Source organism: Fusarium redolens (assembly GCF_020744475.1).
Source record: "Fusarium redolens strain MPI-CAGE-AT-0023 chromosome Unknown BKA55scaffold_3, whole genome shotgun sequence".
Classification (NCBI taxonomy): domain Eukaryota; kingdom Fungi; phylum Ascomycota; class Sordariomycetes; order Hypocreales; family Nectriaceae; genus Fusarium; species Fusarium redolens.
This window is the reverse complement of record NW_025763666.1, coordinates 574,565-594,017: the sequence shown is the minus strand read 5'-3', so window position 1 is coordinate 594,017 and position 19,453 is coordinate 574,565. Positions and strand designations below refer to the sequence as shown.

At 49.5% G+C, this 19,453-nt stretch overlaps 6 protein-coding genes and 1 non-coding gene across 7 annotated transcripts; 4 read left to right on the top strand and 3 right to left on the bottom strand.

Annotated features, from left to right (window-relative positions):
* Window positions 1-2,717: 2,717 nt before the first annotated feature.
* BKA55DRAFT_502078 (cytochrome P450) lies at window positions 2,718-4,479 on the top strand (the record flags this gene model as incomplete). The annotated part of the gene is made up of 3 exons (XM_046186893.1): window positions 2,718-3,068; window positions 3,121-3,391; window positions 3,440-4,479. The coding sequence occupies 3 exons, from the start codon at window positions 2,718-2,720 to the stop codon at window positions 4,477-4,479; spliced, it is 1,662 nt and encodes a 553-aa protein (XP_046053612.1).
* A 1,136-nt stretch (window positions 4,480-5,615) lies between these two features.
* BKA55DRAFT_590324 (major facilitator superfamily domain-containing protein) lies at window positions 5,616-7,353 on the top strand (the record flags this gene model as incomplete). Its single annotated transcript, XM_046195074.1, has 4 exons — window positions 5,616-5,687; window positions 5,739-5,950; window positions 6,013-7,069; window positions 7,297-7,353. 4 exons carry the CDS (start codon window positions 5,616-5,618, stop codon window positions 7,351-7,353), a joined length of 1,398 nt encoding a protein of 465 aa, XP_046053611.1.
* Window positions 7,354-7,417: 64 nt separating this feature from the next.
* On the bottom strand, window positions 7,418-7,505 carry BKA55DRAFT_t52. Its single transcript has one exon. It is a non-coding gene; the product is annotated as a tRNA-Arg (tRNA).
* A 3,312-nt stretch (window positions 7,506-10,817) lies between these two features.
* BKA55DRAFT_534837 (P-loop containing nucleoside triphosphate hydrolase protein) lies at window positions 10,818-12,604 on the top strand (the record flags this gene model as incomplete). Its single annotated transcript, XM_046189635.1, has 4 exons — window positions 10,818-10,889; window positions 10,991-11,053; window positions 11,302-11,440; window positions 11,496-12,604. The coding sequence occupies 4 exons, from the start codon at window positions 10,818-10,820 to the stop codon at window positions 12,602-12,604; spliced, it is 1,383 nt and encodes a 460-aa protein (XP_046053610.1).
* A 738-nt stretch (window positions 12,605-13,342) lies between these two features.
* BKA55DRAFT_225737 (mitochondrial inner-membrane-bound regulator-domain-containing protein) lies at window positions 13,343-17,422 on the bottom strand. Its single transcript, XM_046185254.1, has 3 exons — window positions 16,035-17,422; window positions 15,679-15,980; window positions 13,343-15,623 (listed from the first exon to the last, which is right to left on the bottom strand). The coding sequence occupies exons 1-3, from the start codon at window positions 17,251-17,253 to the stop codon at window positions 13,383-13,385; spliced, it is 3,762 nt and encodes a 1,253-aa protein (XP_046053609.1). The 5' UTR covers window positions 17,254-17,422; the 3' UTR covers window positions 13,343-13,382.
* BKA55DRAFT_557232 (MAGE family-domain-containing protein) lies at window positions 17,384-18,734 on the top strand. The gene is made up of 4 exons (XM_046191779.1): window positions 17,384-17,608; window positions 17,669-17,888; window positions 17,938-18,069; window positions 18,118-18,734. The coding sequence occupies exons 1-4, from the start codon at window positions 17,582-17,584 to the stop codon at window positions 18,663-18,665; spliced, it is 927 nt and encodes a 308-aa protein (XP_046053608.1). The 5' UTR covers window positions 17,384-17,581; the 3' UTR covers window positions 18,666-18,734.
* Window positions 18,735-19,378, bottom strand: BKA55DRAFT_557229 (splicing factor 3B subunit 10-domain-containing protein). The gene is made up of 3 exons (XM_046191778.1): window positions 19,249-19,378; window positions 18,988-19,194; window positions 18,735-18,936 (listed from the first exon to the last, which is right to left on the bottom strand). The coding sequence occupies exons 1-3, from the start codon at window positions 19,369-19,371 to the stop codon at window positions 18,892-18,894; spliced, it is 375 nt and encodes a 124-aa protein (XP_046053607.1). The 5' UTR covers window positions 19,372-19,378; the 3' UTR covers window positions 18,735-18,891.
* Between the last annotated feature and the right edge of the window lie 75 nt (window positions 19,379-19,453).

The following is a 19,453-nucleotide window of genomic DNA, read 5'->3' as shown; positions in this document are numbered from 1 at the left end:
CCTACAGTATTAGCTATGAACTATCGTGACCTCGAACCAATTCGCCGGGTTGGTTGGTGGAGATGAGAGTGGGATCTTGTGGAACCATGGTAGCCGACGATGTAAGAAGGGCTAACTGCATATTACCCAGGGATATCCCAGATGATGGATTTCGGAATCATACATCTTGTCTTCTTCAGCTCATTTCAAAGGAATTATCTTAGCCTTCTCGCTTGAGAAGCAATTCGCACCAGCGAGATCAGCAGGGCTTCCATATTGATTCTGGCACTCTGGTCGTGCCATTTGGTTAGCTGACGCAAGCTTCAAGCCATCAGGGAGAGTGGAACGACAATGACGGTGGCAATTGGATTGATCGACGATGGAATGAGGAATACGAGGGGTTTTCGAGGGAGAGGAGAGCTGAGGGTTGGCGATCGAAGGATCTGAAACCCGTTTATCCGTGGCGCGTTGGTTCCAGACGAGGTAATGAATGGCCGTTTTCTTCCCAAGGCATATCGTTCGCCGTAATTAAAGCAAAAAGCCTCATGAAACTCCCTAGAAATGCAAGGTCCCGTTGATCTTGTCGCGTGTCGTCACTATCCAACTAAGTAAAAAGTCCGTCCTGCGGTTGTGGCTACGAGGTTGAAGTTGATATCCATGTGATGTGACTTTTAGCGCGGGAGGTCTGACGATGCGGAAGCAGCCGCAGTCTAGAAGGTGCAGAGACGTCACAGACAAGACAAGACAAAATTTACAATGGAGGGGTCACAGCTCTTATCTCTTTAAGCTTGACAGCCCGTGTACATGTGCAGTAACTTAGGTGCTTCATATCTGGGACTAATAAGAAACTGGAGGCATTTACCCCGGATTTCTGTGTGGGGGTGGAGTATTAAACGCGGGATGTCGAGTTGCAAACCCCATTTATATCAAAGTTAACCTACCTTACCCTCTCGATCCCGTGTCTACCTCCGCTACTGCGTCTTTGGCTGATGCATGAGATCTGATGCGGCATTCACACTTGGAGGGTAGTAGCTGTATCGTTATCTAGATAATCTAGTGTCTGTTCAGTGCACGGATGATGAACCATACACTGGTGTTGTGATCTATGGTATAGCTTCAACTTATACCACGAGATGCAGAGGTGCCTCAGACCCAGTAGTCCAATACCATTCTTTACTCCAGCATGACTGTTTTATACTCAATTAATCAGTCAGTATCACGACATTCGCCAGGTTTCATTGATACTTAGTGACTTAGTGGCGTGATACATGAAGCATGCAGACCGGGCCGGCTTATTTTTCTCATCTTCGCCGGCGATATTCGTAGCCGTAGGATGAAGCTATATCATGCAGCCATTGTTGTCATTAGATTACTGGTACGGTGGTTTTCGGAGCTTTAAAAGTGGACAATTGTTGTTTCTATAGCAGCTTGACATTGTACGGTGTGCCAACCATGAATGGCCTCAGAATGGTCTGACATATCCGGCATTCTCGTACCAGCTAGATATCTACGCAAGGGTTACGTTTGCCGGATCGTCCAAAACAGTCGACAGCTCGACCGTTTCAGCACTATAGTACCTTTTAGGCCAGAGTATCTCCGAGTTGTCAATGGCAACAGATCAATGAGTGAGATTGGTGAGGGGCTGCTCTAGGGTGGCTGTTCAAAGGTATCATGGCGATATTTGAAGGCATTCAGATGGTTGTGAGCGGCAAGGAAGCGGTTAGATGCACAATCACGGCGTCTACGCTTTCATTGAATAGGTGTTTATTATTATTATATACATTAGTTGATGTAGTATTGTAGATATAATTGTATACATTGTACGGAGTAATGATATAGAAAATCAAGCTCAAGTGATATCTTCTGCACATATGCCGAACAAATGCCTACATGGCCCGTGAGTACTTCTTAGCAGTACGTCAAACACTCATGAGCATTATCTGTGTGTCTTTGATCATCTCATCTCCCACTTTTTTGGTCAATGTGCATTGAACCTAATTAGCTCGGATGCAACCGATCAAAGGCACGATTTCATCCCATTTTCGTTGGTCAATCTGCCCTTGTCACCGCCAACCACCAACTTCCAACCTCTCACAGAATCCATGTCTTCCGCCTTTACAACGACCAACCTCTCACTCTGGAAAACTCTTTATAGAAAATTGGTAACCAATTCATCCGCCTAACCCCTGAATCACCAACCTCGAGCTAAAATGGTTCCTGATTCTCCCTCTCTAACGTCGTAGCGGTCCAATGGTTCTTCCCTTTTAAGACAAGCGTTGCAAGCTCCCCGGCTTCCGGCTGCACCACCTATTGGCTTGATTATGTGACCACGATCGTTCGAATTCTCGTCAACCAACGATCTTTACAGCACTTGCGGTGACAGCTGGCCATGCCCTGCAAGACAGTACCCGAATTGCTGTTCACCGCCTGAAGGAGTCTCCACGCGGCCCGCTCGCGCACCCGGGAGAGGGTTCCCCGTCTTCCAAGCCAATCCGCTACGACCGATCGAGAGGTCTAAAAGTCCATGCGGTGAAGGCTTGACCATGCTCATGCCTGAAATACAAATGCAGCACCACCTCGCATGCTTCTTGACAAGAGATCTATCTCCTCAAAGGCTTCTGCTCTGCAGCCTGGAGAGCCCATGGCCACTCCAGTAAAACATATTTAATCTTTACTTCCTTCAATGACAATACCGTCCTGTTAGGGCGAGTCGCTCATGAATGGCTTCCAACACCTTCATGGCGGTCCAAGAGACCATTGCTGCCCTCACCTGGCAGCAGACCGGATGCTTGCTTGCGGGCATCTGGCTCATCTATGTTGTCCAGCTTGTGATTTGGAGACTATGGCTCAGCCCTCTGGCCCATATCCCAGGTCCCAAGCTGGCCGCATTGACTCAATACTATGAGTTCTACTACGACTTTATCCTAGGAGGACAATACACCTACAAGATCATCGATATGCATGAACGATATGGCCCCATTGTTCGCATCAACCCCTGGGAGGTCCATGTTGGAGACCCCGAATTCTTCTCGGAGCTCTACACTGGACCCAGCCGACGTCGGGACAAGTGGACATTCTACACCCAACAGGTAAGCAACTATGTACTCAAGATAACACAGATCACAACTAACGCATAAATAGTCCGGCGCCCCTCGTACCCGTGTTCCTCACCCAACTGCCCTCGCAGGACCCAAGACTGCGACAGAAGGCTCTCTTGCTGCCATCGACCACAGCCTTCACAAGTTGCGGCGAAGTGCGCTGAACCCTTTCTACTCAACTCAGACTGTGCGCGAATTGCAGCCGGTGATCGAGGAGAGAGTGGAAGCTCTTCTGGATGCGTTCCTCAACTACGCTGAGGTGTCCAACGGACAGCCTCTTGATGTTATGTATCCCTACTCGGCTTTTACCAATGGTGAGTCATCAATTTCCAATACAATGACAACTCTAACAATGACCTCAGATGTCATCAATGAATACGCTTTTGCTCGAAGCGACCATCTTGTCGAGAAGCCTGATTTCGGTGCTGAAGTCACCAATGACCTTCTCATCGGTACTCACATGGGACCTTGTGTGCAGCAGCTCGACTGGGTTCTCACTCTCGTCAATGCTCTACCAGAGTCCATCTCAAACCGATGCATGCCGGGATGGGGTGGTTTCTTGAAGATGAAAAACGACATTCTTGAACAGATTCACAGCGTCGATCCTCCTCAAAGCAGCGGCAAGTGGATGATGGATGGAGGTCACCCTACCATGCTCTCCACCAGGACTCGCTCCGTTCGTGACAAGACTGCCTCTCGCCAGACACAGGAAAGCCAAATCACTGTTCAGGGTGGCACTCTTACTACGTCGTGGGCTATGTCACTTGCGACTTTCCACCTTCTGAACCGCCCCGAGACCCTTCGCAAGCTTCGCGACGAGCTCTTCGATGCTATCCCCGATGCTTACGAGACTATTCCTCTGTCAAAATTGGAGAAGCTCCCCTACCTTCGTGGAGTTGTCAAGGAAGCTCTGCGCCTTGGCATCGGAACTAGCAGCCGCCTTGCACGCGTTGCCCCCGATGAGGCTCTCGTCTACCATGATCGTGAGAACGATGAGGAGTGGAACCTCCCTCCAGGATCCATCGTTGGCATGAGCCCTTACAAGACTGTCATGGACGAGAACATCTTCTACGACGCCCGTGGCTTCCACCCCGAGCGATGGGTTGAGGATGGAGAGCGACTTGACAAGTATCTCAACATCTTCTGCTCCGGTTCGCGCATCTGTCTCGGCATGGCTCTGGCTCACGCCGAGCTTTATCTTACACTTGCCAAACTCTTCCGCAGATGGGGAAGTGGTGGTGTTGTGTATGGAAGCGATGATGGCGACCAGCGCTTTGGAGACGTCGGCTACCTCAGCATTTTCGAGACACGAGTTCGAGACTGCGAGATTGATGCCGACTACTTCATGCCTATTCCCTACAAGGGATCCGAGGGATTCCGCTTCGTCTTCGAAGCCTACTAAGTGAAGCCAAACACTTCACTACTATATCAAGGGTTAGGTATTTCTGCTTTGCTCTGCTTTTGTCGCCACTGTGGCTCTTACCCCTGCTCTGCTTTGCGATACCCAACACCTTTTATGTCTTTCTTATGAACCTTTTGATGGAAATGAGTTTATATGATGGAATTACGATCATGTCATGTCATGAGAAGTTATGAGTTTCATGTTTGATGTTTATAAGATACGGCACATACGTGCCTTTTTCTATGTCATGAGTTTACGTTTTGCATTGCTTTCCAATAGCCTTCTGGCTTTGTTTGTTACCGTGTTTTGGAGAAGAGGATGTTGATCCTAAAGCTTTGCAGCATCTGTGTTGAACATGGATGAACAACAAGGCCTTTACAGTCAACACCAAATCTTCAAGCCAAATGAGGCGCACGGATTAGAGGTTGATCTTCTTTGTCATGATAAATACGATATATGGACTTTCACGAATACCGAATCCGAAAGGATCATGAGATACAGAACTGTATCCTTTTTCTTGTGTTGAAGGCCAGGGAACTGGTTGGATAGGAGAATCGGAGAAACAGAATCATATCAAATACCCTTTTTACGAAAAACATCAGATTCGATAAAAACAACGAAAAATTACAAATATCCCATTCAAAAAGCATATTTTCTAGCTTCTTCTCAATGTGACCCTGTAATTCGCTTCTAGTGTCGATCTATCACCTCGTATTGAAACATTCACGGCAGTTCCATCGATAGCTCAAGGATTAGCAACCATCGAGAAAGCATCAAATGTGGAGTGCCTCCGTCAAGAGGTTGCAGCAAAGACCCCCTAAATTACAGGGGATACCCGCACGCCACAGACCTGAGACCATTCACATCCACTCTTCTAGTGGTAGTGACGCAGCTATTTCTATTGGGCCTGGTCAAAGCAAGCAGCCACCAAACACCACGTTTCTGTTCCGAGATCAGATGCCGTCAGACCAGCAAGTGTCCACTGTCTCCTGAGCTTCTTTCTTCGGTCTTTTATTCATTTCTTGTCCCTTTTCTTCTCTGTTTATACATAATTGCCATTTTGTTTCCTTGTACATCCGTTCCATATCTCTGTCTCTGTTCATTACTTCAAATCCATCTGTCCTCATATAGCGCCAATGTCTACTTTCGATCCCGCAGCGAGAAAGCGAGTCCTCCGGGTCATTGCTGTCTCGCTACTCCTCGATCTGGTATGTGATAAGAACAATTCAATATGGTTTCCTTACTAATAAAGTTGCTAGATTTCCTTCACCTTCATCCTTCCCTTGTTCCCCAAGCTTCTCGAGTTCTACCGCGACCGTGAAGGCCAGGAGCCAATCGGCCACGACGGACCTCAAACTCTCCTCCAGACCGTCCTATCAGGCCTCCACCGATACAAGGCTTCTTTCTCCCGTCCTATCGAGTCGCGACATGACATCGTGCTGCTGGGCGGGGCTCTAGGCTCTCTGTTCTCGTGCGTAACCGTCGAACAAGCCAGTAAACGTTGAGGCGCAAGCTGACAATCTTACTCTATAGACTTCTGCAAGCCATTGCATCTCCTCTTATCGGCGCCCTCTCCGATCGATATGGCCGTCGCAAAGCTCTGCTGGCTTCCATGTGTGGCAACATTCTCTCTGTCTTGCTCTGGGTCGCTGCTGTCGATTTCCGTACATTCATCGCAAGTCGTGTCGTTGGTGGGCTATCAGAAGGCAATGTCCAGCTCGCTACGGCGATGGCAAGTGATATCTCGGACGAGTCGTCTCGCGGTGCAACTATGGCTTTGATCGGCGCGTGTTTCTCAATCGCTTTCACCTTCGGTCCTGGTCTTGGCGCGTGGCTCAGCACATTCTCGACATTTACGGCGAACCCCTTTGCCGCAGCTGCGGGATTCAGTCTTGCGCTGATTGTTGTGGAAACAGTGTATCTATACTTCAGCCTGCCTGAGACGTTACCATCGCTACGTGGTGCTCAGGCTAAGGACGACGGGAAGAAGAAGGCCACGCCCAAGGCTATTGAGAGGACCAACTCTCACTTTCTCTTGAACGCCATCCACTTCGTCTTTCTGCTTTTCTTTTCCGGCATGGAGAGTTCTCTGTCTTTTATGACATACGAGCTCTTCTCGTTCACTTCCGGCAAGAATGGAAGATTACTTGGCTATGTTGGTCTTGTGGCTTCTATTCTCCAGGGTGGTGTCACACGACGACTCCCACCTTTGATGTCTGTTCGAATCGGCACCCTCGCTTGCCTTGCGTCCTTCATTCTTCTGGGACAGGTCAACACAATTGGTGGTCTGTACCTTGCTGCTACGTGCCTGGCCATTACATCAGCTACTGTCGTTACGGGTCTGAATGCACTTTCCAGCTTCGAGGCTCACGAGGACGAGCGCGGCAACAAGCTCGGCATGCTACGAAGCTGGGGTCAGCTCGGTCGAGGTCTCGGCCCTATCCTGTTCACAAGTGTGTACTGGTGGGCTGGCCGTGAGGTGGCATATGGTATGGGCGCAACAGGTATTGCTGTTGTCGCTGCGGCGGTGTTTGGTGGATTGAAGACACCCAAGGGTGTGGACACTAAGGGCAAGAAGGTTGAGGGTAAGGTCCAATAAGGGCTGTATGAAGGAGATTTGTATATCACATGGATCTTGGTTAAGCTGGACTTGACTGAAGGTACATAGCAGCATTCATAGATAATCGTAGCATATTCTGTACGCTTGATGCTTTACGCTTAGTTTTGGTTTTACTTTCGACATGAGATTTCTACGGTGGTGGTGATGTTGGGCAGACTTGAAAGTTGAGTGTACAGCACCCTACCTCCTATTGCGAGAGTCTCCCAAGACAGGAAGACCAAGGGGGTGTTCGAACCGCATTGCGTGCAGAGTAAAGCGTTGGTTACTCAGCCAGACTTGTGCAGCAAAAAGTGGAAGCCCAAAAAATGCAAAAAATACCACCCGCACCCGGATTTGCACCAGGATCCTTGGCTATCGCCTATACTGTTATAGGAGTCCAACGAGTTAACTATTACTCTATACGGGCTTTCGTTTGCTTTAACCGTTCGACCACGAGGTCTTTGGTAGCGCTTGTTAGAGAGGGTACTGTTGTGACGGGCTATATCCTGTTGAAAAAGGGGCGGTTATAGGCAGTGACGGGATGCTGCGGGTTCACAAGACGGGAGCGTGCAGGGCGCTGCACAGTAATTGGATAGAATTCGGCTTTGGGGGGGCGGTGGTATTCGAGTCATCGGCACTGTTACTGTTATTTCGCGGCTGCTGATTGAGTGATTGAGTGGTCGCAGTGTCGTTGTTTCGTGGTGTTGATGAGCTTCAAACCCGAATACACCTCAACTCTCGGGATTTCGATAGAAAGCAATTGACTTCGAGATCTGAATAATCAATTAAATGGCCAGTATCTTCGGTTTTGGTAATTCGTCTTGAGCCGTACTGTCTGGGATAATGTGTACGAGCTTACGATACCCAACTCAGACATTCATGTGTAACACAAGCCGGGGGGAGGTTGTCTTTATATGGATTTTGGAATGGCTCCGCTTGGCCGCCAGGATAGGTCAAGCTCAACAGGGAGGTGATAGCGGCACTCAATTTTCACAATTATTACCATTGGTCATAATAAACATACACAGACTTTCATAATGATCCCTCGATCCTCGATACCAGTAAAGCTTGGCTTGTATCAGGTGGTGTATCATGATGCTACCCTAAACTCGACATCGAGATCATCAAAGTTCTTGATACCTCAGGTTCTCTACAAAATCACATCCAATACTGGTAGTAGCGGTCTAGAAAAGCGAAGAGAGCGTGAAATTTCTCATCGATGAATCATGAGACGTTCACATATGCTGCATCCTCCACGGAAGATATCGTGAGACTCAAGTGAAGTGAAGGAGAATTTCGAGGCGACAGGCCTCCAGCGGAGCCGATGCATGCAGCGAGGGCATATCCACAGTGGACAAACACTCTCAGACAGAGTTCTCCATAATGGCAATGTGACAACAAAAAGATATCAGGATGGAGACGATGAACACTAGCCGCCGTGAGTATGCGCCCAAACAAAGCCCAGAGATTGTTGACATGTGTCGCAACAATCCATCAACAAGGGCACAGCCTCCATGAGTTCAACGGAGAAATCTCATGGCCAAGAAGATCCCACAATGCTCAAGAGTTCTTCATTAGGCTTACACTGATACGTTTCTGCCATCAGAGCCATCAGGGTGGCAGTTGGACGGTAGTTTCAGCTGTGTCATACGGATAAAGTGCAGTGATGCTAACTTTTGTGTTTGACAATCTGGCAATTCCTCAATGGCTCGAGATATCAGAGTGGCACTTGAGGCTGCATGAAATCGCAAAATCCTCATCTGGACCTCCACCAAGAGCACGACTATCCCACAACAGATCAAGGTGAGCTGCAGCTGTGCTTGATGTGGGCTCCACAGTGGCTGGACATAAGTTTTTTTGCCCCTCCTTTTTTTTTTTTTTTGCTCTGGCGCGCTTGGTCGTTGGTTAGAGCCTATTGATCCCAGCAACCTTTGCTTGGGCTGGACTTTCATGGAGGGGTTGTTGACAAGGAGGGGGAGGGGCACAACACGAGTAAACAATAGCTTGAAGAGACACAGGCGCAAGACCAAGACGAGAAAATGCAACAATGAGCGGAGATTATGGCCAAAGTGATTTACCACATAAATGTTGTGGATATTGATGGATGGGATCAAATACATGATCTACGTGACATCATGATACCTACTGAACTGTTGATATTCGCTTCTTCCTCACTGTATTACCCCTCCAGCTTGAAAATTTTTGATATGAGACAATCAACTTCCTGTTTGACCACCTCACAGCGACAGGACATCCCAGCCAAGGCTAGATCTTCCGTGCACTGGTCGCGCAGCGGTGGTGGCAACCCACAGGCGCTAAAAGAATCAGTGGAGCATGACGTTGATTCGTGCAGGGAGTTTGAGCCAGAAACAGACCACGCAAGAGAGGAGGGGCAGTTTTGAAGCTCCCCCTCCCTCGATGATCGAACGTGGAAGAAAACGCAGAGCCAACAGAGAGAGTCATTCGGACAGAATACTCGTATCGGCATGGCATTCTCGCGAGAGTATTCACCGAATACAAGAATAAGATGATAATATTACTCAAGTGACTCACGCCGTGGTTGCGTTGGGCTGACGGACGTGAAATTGAGGGGCAAAAAAAATCCTGAGATGCTGCGTTGGGCAGAACAGTCCCAGAGCCATGCTCGTCTCGTAGCAGGCCACAGGCCACAGGCCCCAGACAATTTTAGGACGCGCCCGCGCATCCACCACACGAAAGGGTAACCCACCGAGCCTCGACCGCCAGCATGATCGAATTTTTCTTCAGGCCGTAGTGAGAAATTTTCCTTTGGGCGGCGATGCGCACAAGAAAGAATCGCAAAAATTCTGCCCCGCATGTACCCGCCTAACAGTTCGCTTGTACCTCCACACAAAGCCAGCGCCTTTGATTGCTCTGGTGGAAGACAAATATTGAAAGAGGTCGAGATAGGTTATTGAGCTGCTGATAGAGCAGCTAAAGGCGCTATGGTGATGTTCTTGTTTCTAAATAACGTACGTAGTACACTGGAAGACAGCATATTTACTGAGTTCCTTTTCGAGTGCCGAGGCTTGTTCGTTCGTTGAGAATCGATACGTGCTACGCTGAACCTGCCAGCTTGCTCATCCAGATATCAGCTTTGAGAGCGGCCAGCAACACCGCAAAGACTCCTCAAAATGCGCAGCAGTGTAGAGTGTGATCTAGGAATGGCCACAGTAGATACTTGATCAAAACCACTCGATTTTAACGACAAACCTCTGATATCTTTTCCTCGTCAAGCTTCTTCTGCCCCTCCTCGTACCATTCCTGAGGTCTGACCAGGCCTTTACTCACTCGCCGTCATTATGCTTTACAGCTTAATGATTGGCTGATATGACCCACTTGCCTTGTGAAAAAACCTCTGAGCTGTTAGGGCTTCCCAAGCTGGTTGCCCCGCGGCGCTGCACCTGCCTTTCACCCCACCCCACCCCTCCTTCCTCTGGCTCACCTTTTAAATCTCCTCCTCCCACCACTTCCCTTGAATTTTTTCTTCTCTTCCCTCCTCGTCTCGCATACCCGGTTCAAGCATCCGATCTGCGATTTTGTATGTGCAACCCTTCAAGGCCTTGATGAAGAACATCGACAAGATCTATTGCTTCATCGCAAGTTTCTTTCGCGATTCTCTTCGTCATCGCCTGCTTTCCTCGCATCGTCTCTTCGGCCGCTGACCTTTTCACAGCACGTACATCAAAAACCTTATCACAAATCATCCACAACCGTCAAAATGGGTAAGGAGGACAAGACTCACCTTAACGTCGTCGTCATCGGCCACGTCGACTCTGGCAAGTCGACCACTGTAAGTACAACCCTCGACGATATGCTTATCTGCTTTCGTCAATCCCGACCAAGACCTGGTGGGGTATGCTTCAATCGCAACATGCTGACAGTATTTCACAGACCGGTCACTTGATCTACCAGTGCGGTGGTATCGACAAGCGAACCATCGAGAAGTTCGAGAAGGTTAGTCACTTTCCCTTCGATCGCGCGCCCTTTTGCCCATCGATTTTCCCTTCGACTCGCCGCTCCCATACAACTCGAAACTTGCCCGCTACCCCGCTCGAGGCCAAAAAATTTGCGGTGCGACCGTAATATTTTTTGGTGGGGCATTTACCCCGCCACTCGAGACGGTCGCGCTTGCCCTCTTCCCACACAATCACAATGAGCGCGGATCATCACGTGTCAAACAGTAACTAACCACTCAATAATAGGAAGCCGCTGAGCTCGGTAAGGGTTCCTTCAAGTACGCCTGGGTTCTTGACAAGCTCAAAGCCGAGCGTGAGCGTGGTATCACCATCGATATTGCTCTCTGGAAGTTCGAGACTCCTCGCTACTATGTCACCGTCATTGGTATGTTGTCGCTAATGTCTCATCACAATCATCATTGTACTAACGTTTCATCCAGACGCTCCCGGTCACCGTGATTTCATCAAGAACATGATCACTGGTACTTCCCAGGCCGATTGCGCTATTCTCATCATTGCCGCCGGTACTGGTGAGTTCGAGGCTGGTATCTCCAAGGATGGCCAGACCCGTGAGCACGCTCTTCTTGCCTACACCCTTGGTGTCAAGAACCTCATCGTTGCCATCAACAAGATGGACACCACCAAGTGGTCTGAGGCCCGTTACCAGGAGATCATCAAGGAGACCTCCTCTTTCATCAAGAAGGTCGGCTACAACCCCAAGGCTGTTGCTTTCGTCCCCATCTCCGGTTTCAACGGTGACAACATGCTTACCCCCTCCACCAACTGCCCCTGGTACAAGGGTTGGGAGCGTGAGATCAAGTCCGGCAAGCTCTCTGGCAAGACCCTCCTCGAGGCCATTGACTCCATCGAGCCCCCCAAGCGTCCCGTTGACAAGCCCCTCCGACTTCCCCTCCAGGATGTCTACAAGATCGGTGGTATTGGAACGGTTCCCGTCGGCCGTATCGAGACTGGTGTCATCAAGCCCGGTATGGTCGTTACCTTTGCTCCTTCCAACGTCACCACTGAAGTCAAGTCCGTCGAGATGCACCACGAGCAGCTCACTGAGGGCCAGCCCGGTGACAACGTTGGTTTCAACGTGAAGAACGTCTCCGTCAAGGACATCCGACGTGGTAACGTCGCTGGTGACTCCAAGAACGACCCCCCTCAGGCTGCCGCTTCTTTCACCGCCCAGGTCATTGTCCTCAACCACCCTGGTCAGGTCGGTGCTGGTTACGCTCCCGTCCTCGATTGCCACACTGCCCACATTGCCTGCAAGTTCGCCGAGATCCAGGAGAAGATCGACCGCCGAACCGGTAAGGCTACTGAGGCCGCCCCCAAGTTCATCAAGTCTGGTGACTCCGCCATCGTCAAGATGGTTCCCTCCAAGCCTATGTGTGTTGAGGCTTTCACTGACTACCCTCCTCTGGGTCGTTTCGCCGTCCGTGACATGCGACAGACCGTCGCCGTCGGTGTCATCAAGGCCGTCGAGAAGACCACCGGTGCTTCCGGCAAGGTCACCAAGTCCGCTGCCAAGGCCGCCAAGAAATAAGCAACTTATTTCTGAAATGACAACCTTCTGTGGGATCTCACGACTTCGATCTCACGCCCAAGGGCTGATGTACTCGCTTCTACGACGAAATGATCATGTTGGCATGAGCACTCGGCTTTTGTCTGGGGGCACATAATGAGAGGCAAAGAAAAAAGGCCAGGATCTCGGTTGTGTGCAAATCAAAAAAAGAATAGAGAGTCTAGAAGTGATTCGTGCAAAAATTTCTTGTTCCTATATGATGCTTGTGATGTGATGTGACTGCTGCAAATGAAGCTTGTGATGTTACCAACGCTCAATCGCTGAAGTGCTGCACCCTTCTATCCGCTGTATGTCTCGCAATATTTGTACGTTGACCCCGATCGTCAACGTGTCAATAGGTTGTTCGGGTGGACTGCTCATTGTGCGTGGCAGTCAGTGATGCAGTCTGCTCTGTACCGCGATGTCTTGATGCTGTATTTTGGTGTGTCTGATGATACATAATGCTCCCTTCCTCTATATATTCGTCTAATGATGATGTTACATATGATATACATGCTATTTTAACATACAATATTATCTTTTCCTTCTCCTTCTGCGTGTCCAGAGCTACCTCTTGCAATGTTTACGGTCTCCTCATTTGCAACGTTGCATGTCACAACCGACATTGTGCTGTAGAGAAAGAGAGGCGCGAGAGAGTGACGCGCAAGCATCATGAATAATCGTCCTTGTTCATACCGACATTCGTACTCCTGACATCGTTTCGGTCGTAGCATGTCCAAACACTTCGTTTGGGAGCGGCTCAAGGCTTCCTGCGTTTCGAGTTACGCGATGTCGATTGTATTCGTTTCGGACCAGGCTTCTTCTTTTGAGCGGGCTTCCTTTTAGCAGGCTTCTTCTCGTCTGGAAGGGTGTCGAAGAAACCAACGACGCTGTTTTGGTCCTTTTCTCTGTTCTCTGAAGTCGCTCGTCTGGCAAACTGAGCAGCAAATGCATCTGCATCTGACATTGTGGCGGGCTTCCATAGATCTGGGAGGGTATATTTGCTTGGCTTGTCCTTGGCTTTCTTGGTAGCTGCTGGTTTCTTTGGTGTTGCTTTGGGCTTGGGAACTGGATCCTGGGCTGCGAAGTACTCACTCTGGACCTTCTTGCGAGTCTTCTCCTTTTTAGTTGCAACATCTTCCTTTTGAGGTTTCGTGGGTGTGGCCTTCTCTTCTGGCGAGTCGTTGATCGGAGTATCCTTAGGAACGCTCGTCCTTGACTTCTTGTGGTAGTAGGCAGCATCGATGCCGTAGAGCTTCTTGTTGTCTTCACTCACAAAGGCCTTGGGGCTGGCGTACTCGTCGAGGAAACTCATGAGATCATCTGTCGCTTTGCTTTTAGTAATAGCATCAGGCTTTTCCTCCACAGCCACTTCCTTGTCAGCCACTTCCTTGTCAGCCACTTTCTCGTCAGGCTTTTGCTCGCCAGGCTGTTGTTCGTCAGGCTCGTGTTTCTTGTCGGTGTTGACCTCAAAGATCTGGCCCTCTGCTGCAAACAATGCGTCTATGTCATCAAAAGTCTCAACTGGAGCCCCTCTCTTTGGCTTTAGGCCCGGCGTGCGTTCATCTACGCCGCCACGGAAATCAAGCCTGCCATTGTTCGCCCTCGTGGCTGACTCATGCTCACCGACACGACCATGAGAATTAGATCTGTCATGACCTATCTTGATGGCTGGTCTATGTTGATTGACACGGCCATGCAGCTCAGGCTCGTCACTGTCTGCGCCAGCGGATCTGGATCGATTGACGCGGCCGCGCGAATCAAACTTTTCATTGTCGACAATGACATCCTCAGGGAGACCTTCTTCAGGCAGATTGTAACTGAAATCTTCTAGTTGGCGGCTCTTGATGGATTTGTAGCCTTCAGACCAAGAGAAGCATTTTCCAGTGGCCATGTCTTCGACCAGTTGTAGAAAGCTCACACGTCTCTCACCCTTGAAAGCAACTGGGTTCTCGTCTGGTAAGCCAGCCTGGAGTGTAATCTCCTGGCGTTGGCCGCCGTGCTGTCCAGCTTCGATACTAGAGTAGCGCAGCGTGTGGCCATTCCAAGGCATTTCCACCGTCTGATGGATCTCAGTCCCACGGAAATCGTAAAGGACGTCTCTTTTTTCAGTGTTCATCCTGCCGCTGCGACTCCCTCGCAACCATGATCCGGGAACATTGAGCATGGCCTGGCTAGGTGTTCGAAGTTGACCTTCACGAAGGTTGAGTTGCGATTTCTCAAAGAAACTCTTCAGGCCTGTGTGGGTTATTTTGAGAGTATAGGAGCGCTTGTGCTCAAGGCGGACATCGACAGCCTCTGTAGGAAGCAGCACGTCGCTGTTGTGCCAGGGCACATAACAGTGGGCGGTTACGTCGTCTGGGATCTCGAAGTTGTCGAGGTCGGCCTGGGGGTGGACGGGGATGGTAATATAGACGGCAGGATCTGCAGGGGATTTCTTCTTAGGACCTGTTACTGGACTCTTTGGAGGATCGACGTGAGGTGAAAGGTGCATAACAATGGAAGTAGTCTCCTTTAGAGGCAGGTTGTTGTCGGGTTTGAGGGCGGAGAAAGCAGCGGGATGGGGTGTAAGGGGAGCTAGGATTCGGCGTTTGCGGTAGAGCCCCTTTATCGAAGTGCTAGCGCTTTGGTGTAGGATATGGCCAAACGTTGCTGTAGTAGCGTCTGTATTTCCAGTGCGAGGACATTTCTCTTCGGGAATCACTGATAGGGAGGGCAGCCTGAGGGGTGAATTGTTTTGAGTGTTCTTGTTGATGGGTGCGACAATTCTCAGCCACTTCTGAAGCTTGTCTCTCCATGACATAGCCCGAGCCTGGCGTTGTATAGGGACCGGCTGGCCAGTGACTAGGTCTTCTTCGTTCGATGGCGGAAGACACTGGAGGACACCGTGATCGGCGCCCGGGACGACACGGCCAACGATTAAGCGGAATACTGTGTCTGCAAGATCTTCTGTCTCGGTTGGAGGCTCGTCAGGGTTGGGCATCCAGGAGACGCGCAACTTCTAGAAGCCAGTTAGTATGATATTGTACGTTTTATGAGCAACTGGAATTTCATACCTCCTGGGTGCCATGCCTTACAGGGGTAATGGAAGTCTTAGTTAGCCGGCCGAGCTCCTTACGCTCTGTCGACGTCAGGGCTACGGATCGACTCTTCGGAAGAAAGGGGGCAACGTCGATAACCCGGCTCTTCATCCTCTGCACGGCCTGGTCGATATAGGCGAGGATACCGTAAGTAGTTGACTTCTTCGCTGTAATATTAAGGCGGCATTTTGGGGTATGTAGTGTTAACTTCTCGTCTTCGCCAACTACGAAATCCCTTCTAAGCTCCCAGAGCAGACGCCCTATGTTGTTGGGACCATCTATGATCGTCAGTCAGCAGATATACCACCTGACTCAGGTTTTTGGGAACAAACATGTGAGAAAGGGGAAGATGTCAGGGTCCATCCAAATGAACGCTTTTCCAAGATCGTCCACATGTTCCTGAACCTCGATCTTCCATTTATCCAATACGATCTTCTGAGCAATAGTGGTCTTATCATTACCACGTAGTCGAACTGAGTTCACTGATGTCCATGGTACACTCTCTTCTATCCACTCGTAGTTTACTATGTCATGATCCTTGGTTTGTGGCTTGCGAGCACTATGATACTCCCGGAGCTGGGTGACTGTGAAACCGTTGCAAAGAGCGTCAACGAGCTTGTCGATATCCGTTAAACGCAAGATACGACTCACGGGGCGAAGCTCGTCGATATTTTTGAATATCTCTTCAGCTTCGGGCTCTGTCATTTCGGTAGGAGTCAACTTCTCCCAGTCAAGATCTGTGTTTTCCAGGGGTTCCGCTGCCATCACGGTTGGGGCTGGCCGCTCGATGCGTGTCCTATTCGGATTGTTGATGATAATGGCATCAGCTGGCATTCCCAGAGTAGAGACTCCAAGGGATTCGTCGTGCATGAGGCGATCGTGGAGACGTCTCTTTGGTAAGGGCATGAGTTCGTCCCCAACATCTTGGGCTTCTAGTTCAGGTAGTGCAGATACCTCGATCCCTGGCTTTTGCGATTCTCCCAAGAGGTCGTCCAGCGCATACTGTTCGGAACTAGGTGAACGTCTTGACGACGATTCGGGGAAATCGGGCAGATCAGGTAAAACATATCCTGACGCTTGTCGTTGTAATGAGGATTCGTCCAATGCATCGTCCAGTATTGCTTGTGCATCGTCAATTGGCTTCTCGGGGGATGTCTCGTCGTCAGGAGAAGCCTTTAAGTCGAGATCAGGTTTGGAGATCGGGCCCTCGTATAATCGAATTTCTTCGGAGCTTCTAGTTGGCTCAGAGTCGACGTCGGTGGTGGAGGGATGATTCGGAGCCGATGTCGCATCTTCTGACTCTGTAGGTGAAACCTTTGACTCTTCGTCCACTTGCTCTTCTTTCAGCATTGTTTTCGAAGCGTCCGTATTCGTTATAAAAGGCTCAACCTGGTTCTGCCCTGCATTTCCAATGTTGGATGTATATAATCGTCGTGCCAAACCTTCATGGACTGGACTTGGCCGGAAGCCCAATCCAGTGCTGCGTTGTGTTATTAAGCCGAACCTGCATGCCAGGCGAATTCGCGGCACTCGGACCGCTCTAGAAATCATCGAGAAATAAAGATTAAAAAGGGAAGCCCCATGAGGGAGCAGAATGCGACAATGCGACCGAAATTACCCAAAACTAGAGATCAGTGTTACTAGAAATTTTATCCGATAAGCGATAACTCGATAAGCGATAAGCTACCTGCTTGATAAGACTCAACGCGTCTAAGTTGGGGAAACCGCGTATAGCCTTTCGTCAGTAGGTATAAGCCAGCCCCTCCATCTTTGTCATTCATACAAGTCGCCAATATTTGCATCATTGTACCTTTAGTTGCATTGGTCTGAGTGTCTGTGTAAGATTGATATTGAGTAACAACAACTGTTTGCCATTACTATGCCTACACAAAGGCGCCGCCGTCCTGTGTGTTCAATTCGTCCGTGATTCACCAACAGAACAAAGCTAACTTACTATACGCTTCAGGCCGAAGACGAGGAATCAGAGGAAGATGTTCGCCCTCGCCAACGGAATAGAATCGAGTCTGAGGACGAGAACGAACAAGAACCAAGCGACGCCGAAATGGATGGAGACCAACGCCATACCCAAAGTGCTGACGATCAACTGGTGAAGAAGCTGGTGCGGTATGTTATTTCCTGCGAATATTCGAGAACCGCGATCCGTCGAGACGGTATCAAAGAACGAGGTAACAATGGCAACCGTGGATTGACAGGCCAAAGCTAATTCAAGCATAGTCCTCGGCACCCAAGGCCGATCTTTCAGGCGCATCTTCGACTTGGCGCAAACACAGCTCAGACGAGTCTGGGGCATGGAATTGAGGGAGTTGCCTGTTAGAGAGAAGATGTCACTCCAGGAAAAGCGCCAAGGTACAGCTATCATCCATCGTTCCTGATCCAGCTACTAACAACGCATAGCTATGAAGGCTAATGCCCAGCCCAAGCTTGGTTCTGGTGCCTACATCCTTACATCGATATTACCAGAAGCGTATCGCCATGCAACAATTCTCGCCCCATCCAAGACACCAAGTGCGGACGACGAGGCTACATACGCAGGATTCTACACAATGGTCATTTCATTGATTTCTCTCAACGGCGGAGAACTGAGCGAACAGAAGTTGAAGCGTTACCTTCAGCGGCTCAACGCCGACCAGAATGTGTCAATGGACAAGACAGAAATAATCCTTAAGAGGATGGAGAAACAAGGCTACGTCATCAAGAGAGTTGAAAGGCCACCTTTGGGCCAAGACGGCGACCCAACTACAACTTGGCATGTGGGCCCGCGTGGAAAAGAAGAAGTTGGCCTCGAAGGCGTGATGGGCATGACGCGAGAGGTTTATGGCGACAGCTGGAACGAGGATAACGAGAAGAAGCTTCGTGCAAGTCTTAACATCAGAGATGCGCCTCAGCAGGATGGCGAAGAGGACGACGAAGCTGTGGGTGAAGCTAGTCGAATGCAGGATTAAGACAGAAGGGACAAGGACTAATGTCGACATTATGATACCCCAATACAGGCCAAATAATTAATCTTAAAGACCGAGACTGTTCGCAAGATTGTATGGTGAAATATCGTATTGTAGGTCTAAATCTTCCCTACCATAGGGGTATTAATCCTTGACGCCTTTCCAAATTCCCGAGCGAAACCAAGTTGAATATTTTAACTCTGTATACAACGTCCTATATTCGTCTGTTCTAATCCTCGCGTGGCGGAGGAGGACCACAAGGCTGTACCATTTTCTACGCCCAAAAGTTAGCTGTTGTTCTCTAACCAGTAGCAACTTCACATACCCTGATCATCTGCGCGCGAATCTTGGAGATAGGTTCATTCTCAGCAAGCGCGATATAGGAGAGAAGAGGTCTGTGGCCGGCGATGGAGGAGTATGTGTCGCGCTGGATGTTGGTGCGCCATTCCCAGCTGGTCGTGTCTGGGTGACCAGTGCCGACGTATTTCGCTTGGAGGCGCTCGAGTTCTTGCTGGGTGCGGAGTTTGTCGGCCTTGCTTTATGTCAGCATTTGAAGTCCATAATTCTGGAATTGGATGGGGCATACCATGTTGCTTGATATGAGAGATGGTTGTTTGTTAGCAGACGAATGCGCCCAGATCGCGAAATGATGAAAGTTGATGCGACTGATAAGATAGGGCGCCTCGGTATGTGCATAACGCCAGGACATGTACAATACAATACCTTACCTGTTGAAGTGACAGGAATTGATACAAATGAAATATTATACTAGGAAGATTTACTTCATCTCC

Bases quoted from the DNA above. Each gene is read 5' to 3' on its own strand.
- BKA55DRAFT_225737 (XM_046185254.1), bottom strand. From the start codon at position 17,253: ATGATTTCTAGAGCGGTCCGAGTGCCGCGAATTCGCCTGGCATGCAGG. The intron at 15,981-16,034 runs GTTTGTTCCCAA...TGACGATCATAG, and splicing joins CATCTTCCCCTTTCTCACAT to ATGGTCCCAACAACATAGGG. The intron at 15,624-15,678 runs GTATGAAATTCC...ACTGGCTTCTAG, and splicing joins TAAGGCATGGCACCCAGGAG to AAGTTGCGCGTCTCCTGGAT.
- BKA55DRAFT_557232 (XM_046191779.1), top strand. From the start codon at position 17,582: ATGCCTACACAAAGGCGCCGCCGTCCT. The intron at 17,609-17,668 runs GTGTGTTCAATT...TATACGCTTCAG, and splicing joins CACAAAGGCGCCGCCGTCCT to GCCGAAGACGAGGAATCAGA. The intron at 17,889-17,937 runs GTAACAATGGCA...ATTCAAGCATAG, and splicing joins AGACGGTATCAAAGAACGAG to TCCTCGGCACCCAAGGCCGA.
- BKA55DRAFT_557229 (XM_046191778.1), bottom strand. From the start codon at position 19,371: ATGTCCTGGCGTTATGCACATACCGAGGCGCCCTATCTTATCAGTCGC. The intron at 19,195-19,248 runs GTATGCCCCATC...ACATAAAGCAAG, and splicing joins CTCTCATATCAAGCAACATG to GCCGACAAACTCCGCACCCA. The intron at 18,937-18,987 runs GTATGTGAAGTT...TTTTGGGCGTAG, and splicing joins TTCGCGCGCAGATGATCAGG to AAAATGGTACAGCCTTGTGG.